Raw genomic sequence first — 18874 nt, 5'->3', positions numbered from 1 at the left:
AAATTATCAAAGAAAACACAGGCTGGGCATGATGGCTCACACCTGTAATCCCAGCACCTTGAGAGGCTGAGGTGGGAGGATTGCTTGAGGCCAGGAGTTTGAGACCAGGCTGGGTAACAATTGTGAGGTCTGTTCTCTACACAATAAAATATTTAACTGGTGTGGTGGTGCATGCCTGTAGTCCTAGCTACTCAGGAGGCTGAGGTGGGAGAATCGCTTGAACCCAGGAGGGGCTGATTCTCCTGGATTTTTAAAGTAGACAATCATGTCATTTACCAATAATGACAGTTTTCTTTCGCTTTCAACCTTCACATGTTCCAATCACTTGTCTTTCTGCATGGTCTGGAAGAAACTCATGGAGAACTGGTGGCACGAGCGTGCTTTCTCTTGTTCCTGGCTTGAAAAAAAAAAAAAAAAAAATTCCTGACCAGTAGAGGTTCTAGGAGAGGGTAAGAATTCACAGAAAATGTGGTGGAAGAGGGAAACGATCATTGTCAACTGTGAAAGGGGTCTCAGGAACAGAAGCGTTTAGGAAAAGGCAAGAAGATTGCTTGCCAGGACCTGACAAAGAAATCCAAACTAAAATCACAACAGGCATTGAAAGGGAATTTCTGCAAGATTACCACTGCAAGCAAGTTTTTATCAGTCTACTCATGATGGCAAAACCCAGTGCTTTTCTCACATGATTTTCATATGCACAAAAGGTCATGACATACCCAGGCGTCAGCATTGCAAACATCAGGGATAGAGTTGTTTTTCCTAGGGAGTCAGCAATTTATAGAAAATGCTCAATTTTTCATTTATTTTGGGGACTAGGAGAACTATTTTTTTCATGAAACCTGCAAGCAATTTATCAGCTAAATTCTGTCTGCTCCACCTTCACCATATATCCAGAATCACAACACTTCTGACCACCTCATTTCTCACCTGGATATGACAGCAGCTTCTTACCTAGCCCCCTGTTTCCAGCTTGTTCTTCTTCATCAAATTCATAACACAAAAGACACACTGTTACAGTTAACATATAGGTCAAGTTATGTCATTCCTCTGCTCCAACCCCTTCAAAGTCTGCATCTCCGACTCAGAGTAAAAACAAATCCTTAATAATAGCCAACAAGGCCCACATTTTCCCCCATCGCTTGTCTACTCTTCTCTTCCCTGACTCACTTCTCTATAAAATCTCTGGCAACTCTGTCAAATGGATGATCCTCATATGCACCAGACATTCTCCCACCTCAGGGCCTTTGCACTTGCTCTGCCCTCTCCCTGGATCACTCTTCCTGCCAGAGCCCCTTATGACTTGCTGCTTTGCCTCCTTCAAACTTTGCTCAGATATTGCCTTCCCAGTGAGGCCTTTCCTGACACTCTGGTATGGTTTGGATCTGCGTCCCTGCCCAAATCTCATCTTGAATTGTGATCTCCAGTGTTGGAGGTGGGGCCTGGTAGGAGGTAATTGGATTACGGGGTGGATTTCTCATGAATGGTTTAGCATCATCTCCTTGGTGCTGTTCTCATGACAGTGAGGGAGTTCTCATGCAATCTGGTCATTTAAAATCTGATCCCCTGTCTTTCTCTTGCTCCTGTTCTTACCATGTGAGGCACCTGCTCCCCCTTCACCTTCCACCATGATCGTTAAGTTTCCTTAGGCCTCCCCAGAAACTGAGCAGAGGCCAGCACCATGCTTCCTGCACAGCCTGCAGAACTACGAGGCAATTAATCCCCTTTCCTTGATAAATTACCAAGTCTCAGGTATTTATTTAGAGCAGTGTGAGAATGGCCCTATTCTTGAGGGACATTAAAAATCGACCCTATCTCATATCCCTGCTCTTTTCCCACAAAGCACTATTGCCATGTGACATACGGGTATTTTACTCATTTATTTTGTTTATTGGTCACCCACTAGAAGGTACACTCTATGAAGGCAGGCCTTGTTTGTTCACTTTTGAACTCCTGAATTCTGCCTCTTGGGCAGGAAAGTGCTTGGCATACCATAGACTCTCAATAAGTACTCAAATGGATGAATACATACAGGTAAGAGTGAATGGACATGTGTTTATTGCAGCACGGTTTACAATAGTAAAGACTTGGAACCAACTCAAATGCCCATCAATGATAGCCTGGATAAGGAAATTGTGGCACATGTACACCTTGGAATACTAGGCAGCCATAAAAAAGAATGAGTTCATGTCCTTTGTAGGGACATGGATGAAGCTGGAAACCATCATTCTCAGCAAACTAACACAGGAACAGAAAACCAAACACCGCATGTTCTCACTCATAGTGGGAGTTGAACAATGAGAACATACGGACACGGGGAGGGGAACATCACACACCAGGTCCTGTTGGGGGGTCGGAGGAAAGGGGAGGGAGAGCATTAGGACAAATGCCTAATGCATGTGGGCCTTAAAACCTAGGTGATGGGTTGATAGGTGCAGCAAACCACCGTGGCACATGTATATCTATGTAACAAACCTGCACGTTCAGCCATGTATCCCAGAACTTAAAAAAAAAAAAAAAAAAAAAAAGCTTCAAACCTGCTGAACCAGACTGAAAAAAAAGTGAGTGAATGGAGAAATATCATAATATCATGTTCTTTTCATGGAAGATTCAACTATGTCAAAATGTTGATTATCTCCAAATTAATACGTGAATACACTGCAAGACTGTGGTAAACACACAGAGAGCTACCCAGGTCCCCCTTCTAGGAAGGATGTGGTGACCCACTGTGGGGGGTGTAACCTGCAGACAGCCGCTTCCCGAGGTCACACCCATGTCAGGGTTGACTGCCAGTGACTGAAGAAGATGGTGCCCTAGAGGACCCTGTGGCAGTCCAATGCTGGACAGCTCCCAGGGCTGGCATTGTTTGAACCCAGAGCTCCCTGTTGGTTTGGTTGAAGCACTCCAAAGTGCTGCTTCTCCCTCTGCCCAACACCGTTTCATCCACTTTCCTTTTCAAAGTGCTAATCCCTCATAAATAGCTCGCCCCCCAAATTCAGCCTCAACCCTGGCTTCCAAAAACATAACCTGCAACATATACTAATGAAAATACCAAATACCAAATAAAAACAAAACCGGAAACAACCTGGTCGGGCGCGGTGACTCACGCCTGAAATCCCAGCACTTTGGGAGGCTGAGGTGGGCGGGTCATCTGAGATCAGGAGTTAGAGACAGCCTGGCCAACAGGGTGAAAAACCCATCTCTACTAAAAATACAAAAATTAGCTGGGTATGGTGGTGGACACCTGTAATCTCGGCTACTCAGGAGGCTGAGGCAGAAGAATCGCTTGAACCCAGGAGATGGAGGTTGCAGTGAGCCGAGATTGTGCCACTGCACTCCAGCCTGGGTGACAGAGTAAGACTCTGTCTCAAAAAAAAAAACAAAAAAACAAAAAAACAAAAAACAAAAAACAAAAAACAAAAAAAAAAGAAAAAAGAAAAGAAAAAGAAAGAAAGAAAAAGAAAAAGACATAATTAAAATTTCTGGTTTCTGTCAATAGAGAAATGCTAAATAAATAAATTATGGTGCCTATGATGAAATGAGGTGCAGGTAGATCAAGTACATTTTATAAACTGATGTGGAGAAATGTTCCTGATAGATTGTTAACTCCAAAAAAAAAAAAAAAAAAAAAAAGCGCATAGCAGAACATAACCGCATGTATATAGAAAATATAACCTAAAATGTATTTCTTCTCCTTCTCCACCTTGTAAGATACTCAGTTTCCTTCCTACTGAAAGGGATGTGTGCATGGACTCAGGGCAGCTCCCTTAGGGGCTGGGCAGGGATCATGGGATGAAATGGAATCCTGTTCATGAAGACAGCGCCTGTGCTGAGAGCCAGAGCAGGGTGCCAAACTTTCTCCTTACAAGCTGTATATGATCTTGGGCTCTGAGCCTTAGCCCATCATCCAAAATGCCTCCCCCGGTGCTTGCGGGGAATGTCTGTGGAAGGTAAGTATCTGGCATAATCCCATCACAGATGAGATACTCAATAAAAGTTTGCTGTTTTCCTTGGCTTCTCCCTTCCTCTTCTGGCCAAGAAGTTCTATTCTCTGTCCCTCCCTTCCCTCCTTCCAAGTGGAGTGAGGCGAGTGAGGCCAGAGCTGAGCAGCTGAATGACTGGGACCTAGAGGATGCTAATGCCAGGGACTCAGGCCAGGATTGAGCAAAAGCACAGACTGGGCTTCTGTAGGATCAGAGGTGCGATGATGGAGACACAGCAATTCTGGGAAACGCAGACGCAGGAAGTGAAAGGAAGTGTAGGGTAGAGGAGCAACAGCAGATTGTACCTCTATCCAGTCCTGCTCCCAGATGGTAAAAATGAGGAAACTCCAAAAAGAGAAAAGGAAGTAGGCATGGCCTGGAGGAGGAGAGCAGAGCTGGCTTCAGACCCAACTCTCTCCACCCACACACGGTCTCTGTGTGTTCCAATCCCCGTTCATTCTCATTTACTGTGGAAAGTTGAGGAGATGGGGTGTCCCAGATGATAGGGCTCCTGGGATTTCAGACTGAAGACCAGCAGGACTCCAGTCACCTCTACCCCCAGCTCTCCAGGACACAGCGCTTCCAACTCTGAGTGACGTCCCAACTCTGGTCCTTGCTTCACAACCAACGTGAGAATTACACCCTCCAGACCTCCCACAGGTAATGGTGCTGTGGGTGCCAGTGAGACCCAGGGGACAGGGGATGTCAGAGGAAGCAGGGAGAGGGGGACTTTGGGTCTTGGGTGGGACTAAAGGAAAATAAATATAAGGTAGCAGTGTGGGATTTAATTACTATGTGAAGATTTGAGACTCTACGCCCTTCATTGGATTCTAGATTCGGTTACAGCAGCCACAATCCCGTCATAAACTACGACTCTGGGAGGCTGAGGTGGGAGAATCATGTGAACCCAGAGGCAGAGGATGCAGTGAGCCAAGATGGCCTCATTGCACTTCAGCCTGGGCAACAAGAGCGAAATTCTGTCTCAATAAATAAATAAATAAAAATAAAAATAAACTAAGGCTCAAACTCACCCTCATGGCTGGCCAATTTCAAGCTTTATCTTCAGCCCCAGCCCAGCCATGCCCTAACCCCAATACAAACCCTGGCTCCTACTTTATTATTATTATTTTTTGAGACTGAGTCTTACTGTGTCGCCCAGGCTGGAGGGCAGTGGCACTATCTCCACTCACTGCAACCTCTGCCTCCTGGATTCAAGCAATTCTCCTGCCTCAGCCTCCCAAGTAGCTGGGATTACAGGCATGCGCCACACACCTGGCTCATTTTTGTATTTTTAGTAGAGATGGGGTTTCACCATGTTGGCCAGGATGGTCTCAAACTCCTGACCTAAAGTAATGTGTCTGCCTTGGCCTCACAAAGTGCTGGGATTACAGGCATGAGCCACCACACCTGTTGCCCCCCACCCAGCTCCTACTTTAACCCCAACCCCATATTCAACTTGAATCTTAACACCAACCCAAAGCCAAAATTGAACCTCAATTCTATTCTATTTCCAAATTCAGCACCAAACTTAACCCCAATTCCATCCATGGCTCCAACTTGCATACCGACCCCAATCCTAGCATGAGACACAATCTCTAGTCCTGCCTGATTACTGGCCCACTGGGTAGTCCTAGCAACGCATTTAGCTCCAACGTTACCCTCCAGTTTCACTCCCAAACTCAACTCGACCCCAATTCTATCTCAACTGCAAACCCAGGCCCATTTCTGTCTTAGCCTTAACCCTGGGCTCATTCTCAACCTGAGCCTCATCTCCCAACTCAACTTCAGCCCTGCCCTCGGCTCCAACCTAGTCCCAACCTCCCATGCCCCAGCTCCACCCCAGCCTGGGCATCGGCCCTGCCTTCATTTCAGGTGACAACCTCAGAGACGTGCTGGCCCAAGCATGACAGTGACATATGAAAACTTCCAGGACTTGGAGAGTGAGGAGAAAGTCCAGGGGGTTAGAAATGGTAAGAGGAAAGGGGAAACTCTCCTAAAATGCTCTCTTTATACATTTAGAAGGATTTCTCCTGTCATTTCTGTACCTCCATCACGTGTGCGGATGGGTCCCAACTCTGAGGAGGTCAGGCGCCAGCCTCCGATGGGCCTAGTGTGAAGTGGATGCAACGTCCCTAGAAAGACTGGGACAGGGAGGATCACAGTGGACCCAGCTTCTGATGCCCTGTGGGGTGGGGACGAGAGCTGCACATTGGTGGAGGGGAAGATAAGTAGTTGGGTTTGGAAGGAAACTCATTTGTGAACCTGACTGTCCAGCAGGTAGGTGAGCACAAGCCCACGAAGGGCCTGGCTGCCCCCAGCTCTCCCCATGTCCTCCTGCCCTTGCCCCCAGCTCTGACCATGGGACCCCTCATATCACCATCGTCCCCCATCTGTGTGTGTGCACGTGGGTCCCCACGGGTGTGAGGGGCCTGTGTGACTGAGGACTTGTGCTGGTCCCTGAAGTCAAAGGCCTGGGCATCCCCCATCCGAAAATCCTCCTTGTCCAACCCTTCCCTGGTGTCCCCTGTGCCCAGCCCTCCTCACTAGACAGCTCCCTGGGCCCTCTCCTTCTCCCATCTCCATCATGTCTGGACCCTCCTCATCCTGACACCCTCTCCTCTTGCAGGGCTGCCTCCTCCCCAGTCCCTCCTGCAGCATCTCCGTTCTGGGCCCTGCCTCCTCCTGCTGTCCCTGGGCCTTGGTCTCCTGCTGCTGGTCATCATCTGTGTGGTTGGATCCCAAAGTGAGGGTCACAGGGGTGGACAGGGAAGAGAGAAATAATGGGGTAGAATATAAATAATGGGGTGCTACAGTAGGACAGCGGTGAGGCCCGCAGTAAGAGCAACGCAGGGCAGCTGTGGAGATGACAATGAGGCATGGTGAGGGCAATGCTACCAACTGTCATGGGGGTCACAACAGGGCCACTGAAGCACTGATGGGGGCACTGATGGAGTGATTGATGGGAACGGTGGGGGACACTGATGGAATGATTGATGGGAATGGTGATGGGGGCACTGATGGAGTGATTGATGGGAATGGTGATGGGGCACTGATGGAGTGATTGATGGGAATGGTGGGGGCACTGATGGAGTGATTGATGGGAATGGTGATGGGGGCACTGATGGAGTGATTGATGGGAATGGTGATGGGGGCACTGATGGAGTGATTGATGGGAATGGTGGGGACACTGATGGAGTGATTGATGGGAATGGTGGGGGGCACTGATACAGTGATTGATGGGAATGGTGGGGGCACTAATGGAGTGATTGATGGGAATGGTGGTGGAGGCACTGATGGAGTGATTGATGGGAATGGTGATGAGGGCACTGACACAGTAATTGATGGGAATGGTGGGGGCACTGATGGAGTGATTGATGGGAATGGTGGGGGCACTGATGGAGTGATTGATGGGAATGGTGGTGGAGGCACTGATGGAGTGATTGATGGGAATGGTGATGGGGGCATTGATACAGTGATTGATGGGAATGGTGGGGGGCACTGATGGAATGATTGATGGGAATGGTGGTGGAGGCACTGATGGAGTGATTGATGGGAATGGTGGGGGCACTGATGGAATTATTGATGAGAATGGTGGGGGCACTGATAGAGTGATTGATGGGAACAGTGGTGGGGTCACTGATGGAGAGAGTTGACGGACCCATAAATAGGATGGCTGCTGGCTCTGTCACTGATTAGTTGGGTTATGTACTCGAATTACTTCACCTCTCTGAGTCTTAGTTTCCTCATCGGCAATATTGGACAATAATAGTGCCTGCCCCACTGGGTTGCCGTGAGGACCTAATGAGGCAATGCTTATGGAGGGCCCGGGGTGGTGCTGGCACAGAGGACCCGATGAATCCCAGCTCTGACCTTCCCATCCACCTGTTTAGATTCCAAATTTCAGAGGGACCTGGTGACCCTGAGAACAGATTTTAGCAACTTCACCTCAAACACTGTGGCTGAGATCCAGGCACTGACTTCCCAGGGTGAGCCTGGCTTGGATGGGGCTCTGGGCTGGGGCCAGGCCAGGGAGGAGGAAGTTGACCCCTAAGCGAAGTCTCCATGTCCTCCAGGCAGCAGCGTGGAAGAAATGATAGCGTCTCTGAAAGCTGAGGTGGAGGTTATCAAGCAGGAACAGCAGGCAGGTGAGAGATCCTCCAAGTATGGGTCTGGGAGGCTAGGCTCTCAGACACAGGTGGGGATGGGAACAGACTCCTGGTGCTGACCTGCCTTCCCCTTCACCAGCAGCTTGAAAGGCAGCATGCAGGCTGGGTGCGGTGGCTCACGCCTGTAATCCCAGCACTTTGGGAGGCCGAGGTGGGTGGATCACGAGGTCAGGAATTCAAGACCAGCCTGATCAACATGGTGAAACCCCATCTGTACTAAAAAAAAAAAAAAAAAAAAAAAAAAAAAAAAGTAGCTGGGTGTGGTGGTGGGCACCTGTAATCCCAGCTACTCAGGAGGCTGAGGCAGGAGAATTGCTTGAAACTGGGAGACGGAGGTTGTGGTGAGCCAAGATCATGTCATTGCCCTCCAGGCTGGGCAACAAGAGTGTAACTCCATCTCTAAAAAACAAAAAGTGGCATGCTTTCTCTGGAGAGCAGGCTGGAGAAACAGGAGTGGAGGAATCCAAAGCGGATTTGATGGCTGTATCTGACCATGATATAGGGGGTGGGTGGGGGCAGGAAGGAATGTTCCTGGGGTTGGCCCTGTGCAGGGACATCTGAGCTGCAGGAACACACTAAGCAGAAGGCACACCTAGGCCACTGTCCCCACTGCCCATCTGTGTGTGTCCCAGTTCATTCTGAAATGCTCCTGCGAGTCCAGCGGCTGATGCAAGACCTGAATAAACTGACCTGCCAGGTGGCTACCCTCAAGAACAATGGTGAGGAAGGTGTGGGGAGGACCTGGCCCTGCTTTTCTGCCCATGGCCCAATGGGCAGAGCCTCAACCTCTCCACTCTATTTCTTCCCACTCAGCCTCTACTGAAAGGACCTGCTGCCCCATCAACTGGGTGGAGCACCAAGACAGCTGCTACTGGTTCTCTCACTCCGGGATGCCCTGGGCCGAGGCTGAGAAGCACTGTCAGCTGGAGGACGCCCACCTGGTGGTCATCAACTCCAGGGAGGAGCAGGTGAGGGCTTCTGGTACTCAGTTCCTAAGACAAGTCCCATTTAGGGAAGTAGTTCTTAATCTTGGCCGCACATTGGAATCATTTGAGAGCTTCCAGAATGACCGTCATCTGTGCCACACCCTCAGAGATTTAATAGGCCTGAGCATCCAGGGAAACATCCCCAAACTCCTCAGCTGATTTAACGAAGAGCTAAAGTTGAGAATCTGCTTTAAGGAGTTGGCTGGGATGGGGAGAAGTCACCACTGCCCTTCTGTCAACCCAGAATTTTGTCCAGGAACATCTAAGCTTCGCATACACCTGGATGGGCCTCAGTGACCTTGAAGGAGCCTGGAAGTGGGTGGATGGAACAGACTATGAGACCGGCTTCCAGTGAGTGCACCCTGGCTTTCTGTGCCAATGTCCTCCATCAGCGCTGCCCCCCAGGGATTTGACTGTCAGCCTCTCCTCCCCTGAACTGAATTCTACTCCACCTACCCTTCCTAGCTTGCTGTTGTCTTCTCCTCTCAGGAACTGGAAGCCAGGCCAGCCAGACGACTGGCAGGGGCACGGGCTGGGCGGAGGCGAGGACTGTGCCCACTTCCACCCAGACGGCAGGTGGAATGACGACGTCTGCCAGAAGCCCTATTACTGGGTCTGCGAGGCTGGTCTGACCCAGGCCAGCCAGGAGAGTCACTGAGCTGCCTTTGGTGGGACCACCTGGCCGCAGAAATGGCGGTGGGGAGGAGGACTCTACCCGGGACCTCCTCTCAAGACCGCTCTGGCAGAGGAATAAGCCCTGGGAGATTGGGAGCACTGCCAACATTTTGAATTTTTTTCTCCTTAACTTTAAAAAGATGGTATAGAGTTCTTAAGCCTTTATTTGTTTTCCAACTTTTGAAAGTCAACTTCATGAAGGTATAATTTTACATAATAAAAATGCACTCATTTAAAGAGTAGAGATGACTTTGACAAATATGCATGTCTAGGTGACTACCGCTCCGATCGCAATAGATAACACTGCCATCGTCCCCACTCTCATGCCTCTAGACAGTCCAACCACTTCCCTGTTTCCAGGCAACTAGTGGTCTACTTTTTTTCCACTATTAACTGGCCTTGCTTCTTCTAGAGCTTCTAGAACTTCATGTAAGTGAAATCATACACTCTCGTGTATATACTTCATATAAGTGAATATATATTCTCGTGAGAACTTACGTACTTTGTGTTGCTTGATTTTTGGCAATTTAAAAATGGCAGAGTGGAGAAGCCAGGTGAAGGCTTCGAAAGTCCTATGCAATTGAGAAAATAGCATTTTCTTCTCATATAGATTTGAATTCAAATCTTTTCTGTCACTTACAGATGGTATAAACGTGGATGATTAGGAAAAGCCATTGTTTAATTTCTCTGAAGATCCCAGAGTTATTGGGAGAGATAGATAAGATCCCCAGGTGTATTGGTTAGCAGTTGGTGTGTAACAAACCACCCCAAAGCTCAGGGCTTATGCAATAAGCATTGATTATAGCTCATGAGGCTATAGGCCCAGTCTGGCCAGGTTTGGGTCATCTTGGCTGGGCTTGTTCATGCATCTGTGGTCAGCTGGTGGGTTGGGGGTTGGCTGGTCTAGGGTAGCCTTGATCCCATGTCTAATATTTGGCTGGTTCTGGGCTGGGACAATGGGGATGACTGGGCTACATTAGCCTAGCCTGGCCTTGTTCACAGAATGGCTGGGTTAGGGGTCCAAGAGAGAAATTGGAAGAGTGCAAGGACTTCAGAGCCTTGCTTGGAACTGAGCCATCATTTCTTCTGCATCCTATTGGCCAAAGCAGATTCCAAGGCTGCTCAGGTTCAAGTATCAGAGAAATAGATTCCACCTTTTAGTGGGGGTTGGGGAGGATCTACAAAGTCATTTGTATTGTATAGAGAATGGATATAGAGAGGGGTGGAGATTTCTATTTTTTCAATCAATCCAGCATATACCAGGGGACGCATCAGCTATTTTAATTTTTTTTTTTTTTTTTTTTTTGAGACAGAATTTCCCTCTTGTTGCCCAGGCTGGAGTGCAATGGTGCGATCTCAGCTCACCGCAACCTCCACCTCCTGAGTTCAAGCGATTCTCCTGCCTCAGCCTCCTGAGTAGCTGGGATTACAGGAACACACCACCATGCCCGGTTACTTTTGTGTTTTTAGTAGAGACGGGGTTTCTCTATGTTGGTGAGGCTGGTCTCAAACTCCCGATCTCAGGTGATAGGTCCGTCTTGGCCTCCTAAAGTGCTGGGATTACGGGCGTGAGCCACTGCACCTGGCTGCATCTCAGCTCTTAAGAACCAACTTTTTAAGTTCATTAAGCGACGGCAGGACCCATTCATTGCTGTATTACTGTACCCAGAAATCTCCCTGGCATATGGGAATGTCTCAGTTAGCTGTCAGGATTTTCTGATGGGTTGTCTGAGAGGTTTGGGAGGATGAGAAAGTCAAGGATAATTCCAGGTTTGGGGCTTGAAAACCTAGAAGGATGGAGTCCCAGTTAATTAAGATGGGGAAGACCGTGGGAGAAGCTGGTTTTGTGGGTGGGATGAGGAGATAAGAAGCTTTGTTTTGAACATGTTGAGTTTGAGGAGGCTGTTAGACTTCCAAACGGAGTTTATTCTTTTTTATTTTTCTGTGTACCATAGTAAACATTTATAATTTTATTCAAATGTTTTTTTAAATCAGCTCCAGCAAGATACAGGTGTCAAAACCAAAGGATTTCTTTCTTTTTCTCTGTCTCTACATATGTATAGAGAGACAGGTTCTTCTGTCACCCCGGCTAGAATGCAGTGGTGCGATCATAGCTCACTGCAGCCTTAAACTCCTGGGTTCAAGCAATCCTCTCTGCTCAGCCTCCCGAGTAGCTGGGACTATAAGTGTGTGTCCCCATGCCTGGCTAAGTTTATTTTTTGTAGAGATAGAGTCTCACTATGTTGCCCAGGGTGGTTTCGAACTCCTGGGCTCAAGCGATTGTCCTGCCTCGGCCTCCCAAACTGCTGGGATTACAGGTATGAGCTGCAGTGCTTGGCCACAAAAGGGTTTATTGAAAAGAGTTTAATGACATTTACAGAGTGTGAGCAGGGTTCAGGAAGCCAACAAAAGTTGAAGTCCCTGTGGCTAAGGACAGCAGAGACATTACCACTCTGAGGCCTGAAGGCACAGATCATCCATCCAAGCAGCTGTGTCCCTCTTTCCCTTGGGTCTGAAAGATTTTGGATCATGGAAGAGAAGCCACCCCGCAGGAGCGTTAGATCCCAGTTCTACCAGCGCCACAGAATGCAGAGGGGAGCAGGAGAACCAATACAAGGCAGTTTCCCTCCAGAATTTCCTGACCTGGTAACTGTGCTAGACAAGAAAAGCCAACAGCTCCGTTCTCTAGTTTTACACAGGTAACTGGACTGGGGAGGCAGGGAGGGCATTAGGGAAAATACGGAGAGGACGACTTTGTGTTATGGGTGGAAATAACTGGGAAGATGGATCACAGACTGAACTAGTCATTGGAGGAGATTGAAACGATCTCTCCACTGACTTCCGGATGGGTTGGACAGCCCCAAACCACACCAATCCCAGTTCCAGCCCCAATTTCAGTCCCAACGTCGGCTCTAAATTCATCCCTTAATTCAATCTCTGTCCCCACTGCAGCTCCAGCCTAGCTGTACTACACCCCCACGCTCCGCCCCACGTGTTTCCAATCTCAGCCCCAAACTCAGACCCAACCCCAGAGGAACCCTGTCTACAATCTTAGCCTGAGACCCAGTCTGATTTTTAGCCCCAAGTACATCAACGCCATCCTCACCCCAGACACAACCCCAATTGTGATCCCTGTTTCAACCTCACCTGCAAACCCAGCCCCATCCACACTCCTAGTCCTCACGCCTGGCTCAGCCTCTATCAGATCCTCCTTTCCTACCTCGAAACCAGCTCCACACCCACTTCCAGCCCTTATTTCAGGCTCCCCCTTGCAGTACTTTCTCTGCCTTCATCTCAGCTCCCACAGCCACAGAGACCACTTGGGCCAAGATATCAGTGAAGTGTGAAGACCTCAAGTGCTTAGAAGAGTGAAAAGGAACATGATCTTAGAAAAGGTAAGACAGGCCAGGTGTGGTGGCTCATGCCTGTAATCCCAGCACTTTGGGAAGCCCAAAGTGGGTGGATCACCTGAGGTCAGGAGTTCGAGACCAGCCTGGCCAACATGGCGAAACCCGTCTCTACTAAAAATACAAAATTGGGCTGGGTGCAGTGGCTCACGCCTGTAATTCCAGCACTTTGGGTGGCCGAGGCGGGTGGATCATGAAGTCAAGAGATCAAGACCATCCTGATCAACATGGTGAAACCCTATCTCTACTTAAAAATATAAAAATTAGCCGGGGTGGTGGCACTCGCCTGTAGTCGCAGCTACTCGTTAGGCTGAGGCAGGAGAATCGCTTGAACCCGGGAGGGCAGAGGTTGCAGTGAGCTGAGATCACGCCACTACACTCCGCCTGGCAACAGAGCGAGACTCTGTCTCAAGAAAAAAAAAAAGAGGCCGGGCGCGGTAGCTCAAGCCTGTAATCCCAGCACTTTTGGGAGGCCAAGACGGGCGGATCACGAGGTCAGGAGATCGAGACCATCCTGGCTAACACAGTGAAACCCCGTCTCTACTAAAAAAATACACAAAAATTAGCCGGGTGAGGTGGCGGGCGCCTGTAGTCCCAGCTACTCGGGAGGCTGAGGCAGGAGAATGGCGTGAACCCGGAAGGGCGGAGCTTGCAGTGAGCTGAGATCCGGCCACTGCACTCCAGCCTGGCAATAGAGTGAGACTCCTGTCTCAAGAAAAAGAAAAAGAAAAAACAGAAAAAGAAAAAGTAAAACAAGCAGAAGACCCCAGAGACAGGCCCGCCCCTCAAAGTTTGCAGAGGCCTGAACTAGTTCCTCTTGAGCTAACTTCCTTTGCTCCCCTCCCCCAGCTCAGTCTTGCACCTCGAGGAGCCTGGGGGACACGTGAGGACACCTTCAGCATGGTCCACACCCTCCATTCACCACCCAACCCCTGCTCATGGCTACCACTTGGGCCTCAGGGTGTGTACACCAGCCGCAGGGGTCTGCCACCCAGGGGACAGGCCCAGGGAAGACAGGTATACAGCTGCCTGGGGGATGATATGGGCTCCCAGTTACCCAGAGGATGGCCTAGCAAGGGCAGGCATGGCTTGGCATGAGCACATCACATTTGGCCATGGAGATTCCCTGTCCCTCAGGGAGGGATGAGTCAGAGGGAGGGCTCAGTGAGGGCCCTCTATGTGTTGAGCCCAGGAGGTCTGTAGTCTAAGGATGGTTCCTCTCTCAAAGAACATTGCCCTTTCTCCCTTTCTCCCTTTCTCTCTCTTCTCTTCTCCCTTCTCCCTTCTCCCTTTCTTCTCCCTTTCTCCCTGTTCTCCCTTCTTCTCCGCTTTCTCCTATTCTCCGCCCTTTCTCCCTTTCTCCCTTTCTCCCTTTCTCCCATTCTCCTTCCTTCCTTCCCTTTCTTCTCCTTTCTCCCTTCTCTTCTTCTTTCTTCACTCTCCTTTCTCTTCTCCCTTTCTCTCTCCTTCTCCTTCCTCCCTCCCTCCCTCCCTCCCTCCCTCCCTCCCTCCCTCCCTCCTCCCTTCCTCCCTTCCTCTTCTTTTTTTGAGATGGAGATTTTCTCTTGTTGCCCCCAGGCTGGAATGCAATGGCACGATCTCGGCTCACTGCAACCTCTACCTCCTGAGTTCAAGTGATTCTCCAGCCTCAGCCTCCTGAGTAGCTGAGATTACAGATATGCGCCACCATGCCTGGCTAATTTTATATTTTTGGTAGAGATGGGGTTTCTCCATGTTGGTCAGGCTGGTCTCAAACTCCCAACCTCAGGTGATCCACCTGCCTCAGTCTCCCACAGTGCAGGGATTACAGGCGTGAGCCACTGTGCCCAGCCGACAGCGCTCTTTCTATCTGCAATGAGGGGTTCTCATGTTTCGCCTGTGCTGTAGCTCCAGGGCTCCTGGTTTTGGTCATTTCTGTGACTCCAGTATGGACTGTGGAGATCCCCCTTTCTGAGGGTTCAGGGCCTGGCCTCTGTGGTCCTCGTCTTCAGGGGAGTTAGGGTCCTCAGTGGCACAGGGACAGGAAGCAGGAAAAACATGGATTATTTAGGAAAGTCTTCGAAAGGAGACCGTAATTTAACCTGCTTTCACAGATGAGCATGAGCCTATGAAGGGCCTGGCTGCCCCCAGCTCTCCCTGTGTCCTTCTGCCCCTTCCCCCAGCTCTGACCATGGGACCTCACATATCACCGTTATCCCCCTAGCTGTGTGTGTGTTTGTGTGTGTGTGTGTGTGTTTGGGGGTTCCCACAGCTGTGAGGGGCCTGTGTGACTGAGGACTTGTGCTGGTCCCTTAGGTCAAAGGCCTGGGCATCTCCTACCCTGAAATCCTTCCCATCCTGCCCTTTCCTGGTGTCCCCTATGCTCAGCCCTCCTCTCTAGACAGCTCCCTGGACCCTCTCCTCTTCCCACCTCTGTCATGTCCTGGACCCTCCTCATCCTGACATCCGCTCCTTTTGAGGGCTGCCTCCTCCCCAGTCCGTCCTGCAGCATCTCCACTCTGGGCCCTGCCTCCTCCTGCTGTCCCTGGACCTTGGCCTCCTACTTCTGTTTGTCATCTGTGTGGTCAGATCCCAAATGAGGGTCACAGAGGTGGACAGGGAGACAGAAATAAGGGGGTGCAGTGGTGGTGGTAATGGTGAGGTACCGGTTTAGTAATGGATGGTCAGAGAAAAAGTCTTTTTTTTTTTTTTTTTGCAAGAAAAAAATCTTGCAAAAGTGTTGGAGCAATGGTGGGGCAGTGATGTTGTTTGAATCTATCGCTGCTCAAACCCCATGTTCAGTTGCAATCCCCAATGCTGGAGGCCTGCTGGGAGGTAACTGGATCATGGGAGCAGTTTCTCATGGTTTAACACCATCCCCCTTGGTACTTCTGTCATGGTAGTGAGTTCTCGTGAGATCTAGTTGTCTAAAAGTATGCAGCACCTCCCTGCTCTCTTTTCCTCCTGCTTTGGCCATGTAAGATGCTATACTTCCCCTTTACCTTCTGCCATGATTGTAAGTTTCCTGAGGTCTCTCGAGAAGCCAAGCAGATGCCACCATCCTCACTGTATAGCCTGCAGAACCGTGAACCAATTAAACCTCTTTTCTGTATAAATTACCCAGTCTCAGGTATTTCTTTATAGCAGTGTGAGAACAAACTAATAAAGAAGATTGGTACCAAGATGTGGGGCATTGCCATAAAGATACCTGAAAATGTGGAAGCGACTTTGGAACTTAGCAATGGGCAGAGGTTGGAAAAGTGTGGAGGGCTCAGAAGAAAACAGGAAGATGAGGGAAGTTTGGAACTTTCTAGAGACTTGTTGAATGGTTGTGACCCAAATGCTGGTAGTGATATGGTCAGAGATGGCCAGACCGATGAGATCTCAGATGGAGATGAGAAACTTATTGTGAATGGAGCAAAGGTACTCTTTTTATACCTTGGCAAAAATTTTGGTTGGATTGTGCCCATGCCCTAGGGATCTATGGAACTTTGAACTTGAGAGAGATGATTTAAGGTATCTGGTAGAAGAAATTTCTAAGCAGCAGTGTTGAAGATGTGGCCTGGGTGCTTATTCATATGCATGAGCAAAGAAATGACCTAAAACTAGCACTTACATTTAAAAGGGAAGCAGAGCATAAAAGTTTGGAAAATTTGTAGCTCTGCCACATTGTAGAAAAGAAAAGCCCATTTTCAGGGGAGGAATTCAAGCAGGTCACAGAAATTTGCATAACTGAAAGGAAGGCAAGTGCTAATAGTGAAGACAATGGTAAAAAAAACCTCAAAGGCATTTTAGAGACCTTCACGGCAGCCCATCCTATCACAGGCCTGGAGGCCTAGGAGGGAAGAATGGTTTCGTGGGCCAGGCCCAGGGCCCTACTACCTTGAGACTCTGGCCTCTGCATCTAGCTCCAGATGTGGGTAAAAGGGGCCCAGGTACAGCTTGGGCTACTGCTTCAGAGGGTGCAAGTCATAAGTCTTGGTGGCTTCCATGTGGTGTTAAGCTTTCAGGTGCACAGAATACAAGAGTTGAGGCTTGGGAGTCTCTACCTAGATTTCAGAGAATATATGGAAAACCTTGGATGTTCAGGTAGAAGCCTGCTGCAGGGGTGGAGCCCTCATAGAGAACTTCTCTTAGGGCAGTGCGGAGGGGAAAAGTGGGGCTGAAACCCCCACACAAAGTCCCCACTGGGCCACTGCCTAGTAGAGCTGTGAGAAGAGGGCTACCATCCTCCAGACTCCAGAATGGTAGATCCACTAGCAGCTTGCACCCTGTGCCTGGAAAAGCTACAGGCACTCAACACCAGCCCATGAGAGTGGTTGCAGGGGCTGAACCCTGCAAAGCCACAGGGGCGGAACTGCCTAAGACCTTGGGAGGCCACTCCTCACAGCCGTGTGCCCTGGATGTGAGGCATGGAGTCAAAGGAGATTACTGTGAATCTTTAAGATTTAATGATTGCCCTGCTGGGTTTCAGATTTGTGTGCATCCTATAGCCCCTTTATTTTGGCTGATTTCTCCTCTTTTGGAATGGGAATATTTATCCAATGCATATATCCCATTGTATCTTGGGAATAACTAACTTGTTTTTGATTTTTGCAGGCTCACAGGTGGAAGGTACTAGCCTTGTCTCAGATGAGATTTTGGGCTGTGGACTTTGAGTTAGTATTGGAATGAGTTAAGACTTTGGAGGACTATTGGGAAAGCATGCTTATATTTTGAAATGTGAGAAGGACATGAGATTGGGAGGGGCCAGGGGTGGAATAATATGGTTTGGATCTATGTCCCCGCCCAAATCTCATATTCGATTGTAATTCCCAGTGTTGGAGGTGGGGCCTAGTGGGAGGTGATTGCATCATGGAGGCCGTTTCTCATGGTTTAACACCATTCTCCTTGGTGCTGCTGTCATGATAGTGTGTGAACCAATTAAACCTCTTTTCTGTATAAAAGTGTGTAGTACCTCCCCCTACTTTTTCTTTTTCTTTTTCTTTTTTTTTCAGGACAGAGTCTTGTCCTGTTACCCAGGCTGGAGTACAATGGTGTGATCTTGGCTGACTGCAACCTTTGCGTCCAAGGTTCAAGCAACTCTCCTGCCTCAGCCTCCCAAGTAGCTGGGATTACAGGTGCTCACCACCGTGCCCAGCTAATTTTTTTGTATCTTTAGTAGAGACAAGGTTTCACCATGTTGGCCAGGCTGGTCTAGAACTCCTGACCTCGTGATCCACCTGCCTTGGCCTCCCAAAGTGCTGGGATTACAGGCGTGAGCCATTGCACCTGGCCGGTACCTCCCCCTAGTTTCTTTCTCCTGCTTCAGCCATGTAAGATGGCTTGCTTTCTCTGCCTTCTGCCATGATTGTGAGTTTCCTGAGGCCTCCCAGAAGCTAAGCAGGTGCCACCATGCTTCCTGTACAGCCTGCAGAACCATGAGCCAATTAAACCTCTTTTCTTTATAAATTGCCCAGTCTCAAGTATTTCTTTATAGCAGTTCGAGAATGAACTAATATAGGCAATTATGGCAGAGTGTTCAGGGACAGCGATGAGGGCAGCTTTGGGTCAGTTGTGTGGCACCTGTGGGACAGACATGAGGGCAGTGTTGGACTGTGATGACGACGGTGATGGATCCATGAGGAGGCACTAGGTGTTTTGTAGTCAAACACACCAGAGCCTTGAATCCCAGCTCTTTC

The 18874-nt window shown here is 49.2% G+C and overlaps 1 protein-coding gene across 3 annotated transcripts; it reads left to right on the top strand.

Annotated features, from left to right (window-relative positions):
• The first annotated feature begins 4539 nt into the window (after nucleotides 1-4539).
• On the top strand, nucleotides 4540-9908 carry LOC115894879 (C-type lectin domain family 10 member A-like). 3 transcript variants are annotated; one of them, XM_030923768.1, is made up of 9 exons: nucleotides 4540-4640; nucleotides 5853-5950; nucleotides 6607-6723; nucleotides 7871-7966; nucleotides 8054-8125; nucleotides 8779-8865; nucleotides 8960-9114; nucleotides 9389-9483; nucleotides 9622-9908. In XM_030923768.1, exons 2-9 carry the CDS (start codon nucleotides 5884-5886, stop codon nucleotides 9788-9790), a joined length of 858 nt encoding a protein of 285 aa, XP_030779628.1. In that variant the 5' UTR covers nucleotides 4540-4640; nucleotides 5853-5883; the 3' UTR covers nucleotides 9791-9908. The 3 variants fall into 3 exon arrangements, with proteins under 3 accessions (XP_030779628.1, XP_030779627.1, XP_030779629.1); XM_030923767.1 differs by having other exon boundaries at nucleotides 9377-9483; XM_030923769.1 differs by lacking the exon at nucleotides 6607-6723 and having other exon boundaries at nucleotides 9377-9483.
• Nucleotides 9909-18874: the final 8966 nt, after the last annotated feature.

The sequence above is a fragment of the Rhinopithecus roxellana genome, chromosome 19, assembly GCF_007565055.1.
Source record: "Rhinopithecus roxellana isolate Shanxi Qingling chromosome 19, ASM756505v1, whole genome shotgun sequence".
NCBI classification, from domain to species: domain Eukaryota; kingdom Metazoa; phylum Chordata; class Mammalia; order Primates; family Cercopithecidae; genus Rhinopithecus; species Rhinopithecus roxellana.
Note: the sequence above shows the minus strand (reverse complement) of the source record. Positions and strands in the feature narration are given on the sequence as shown.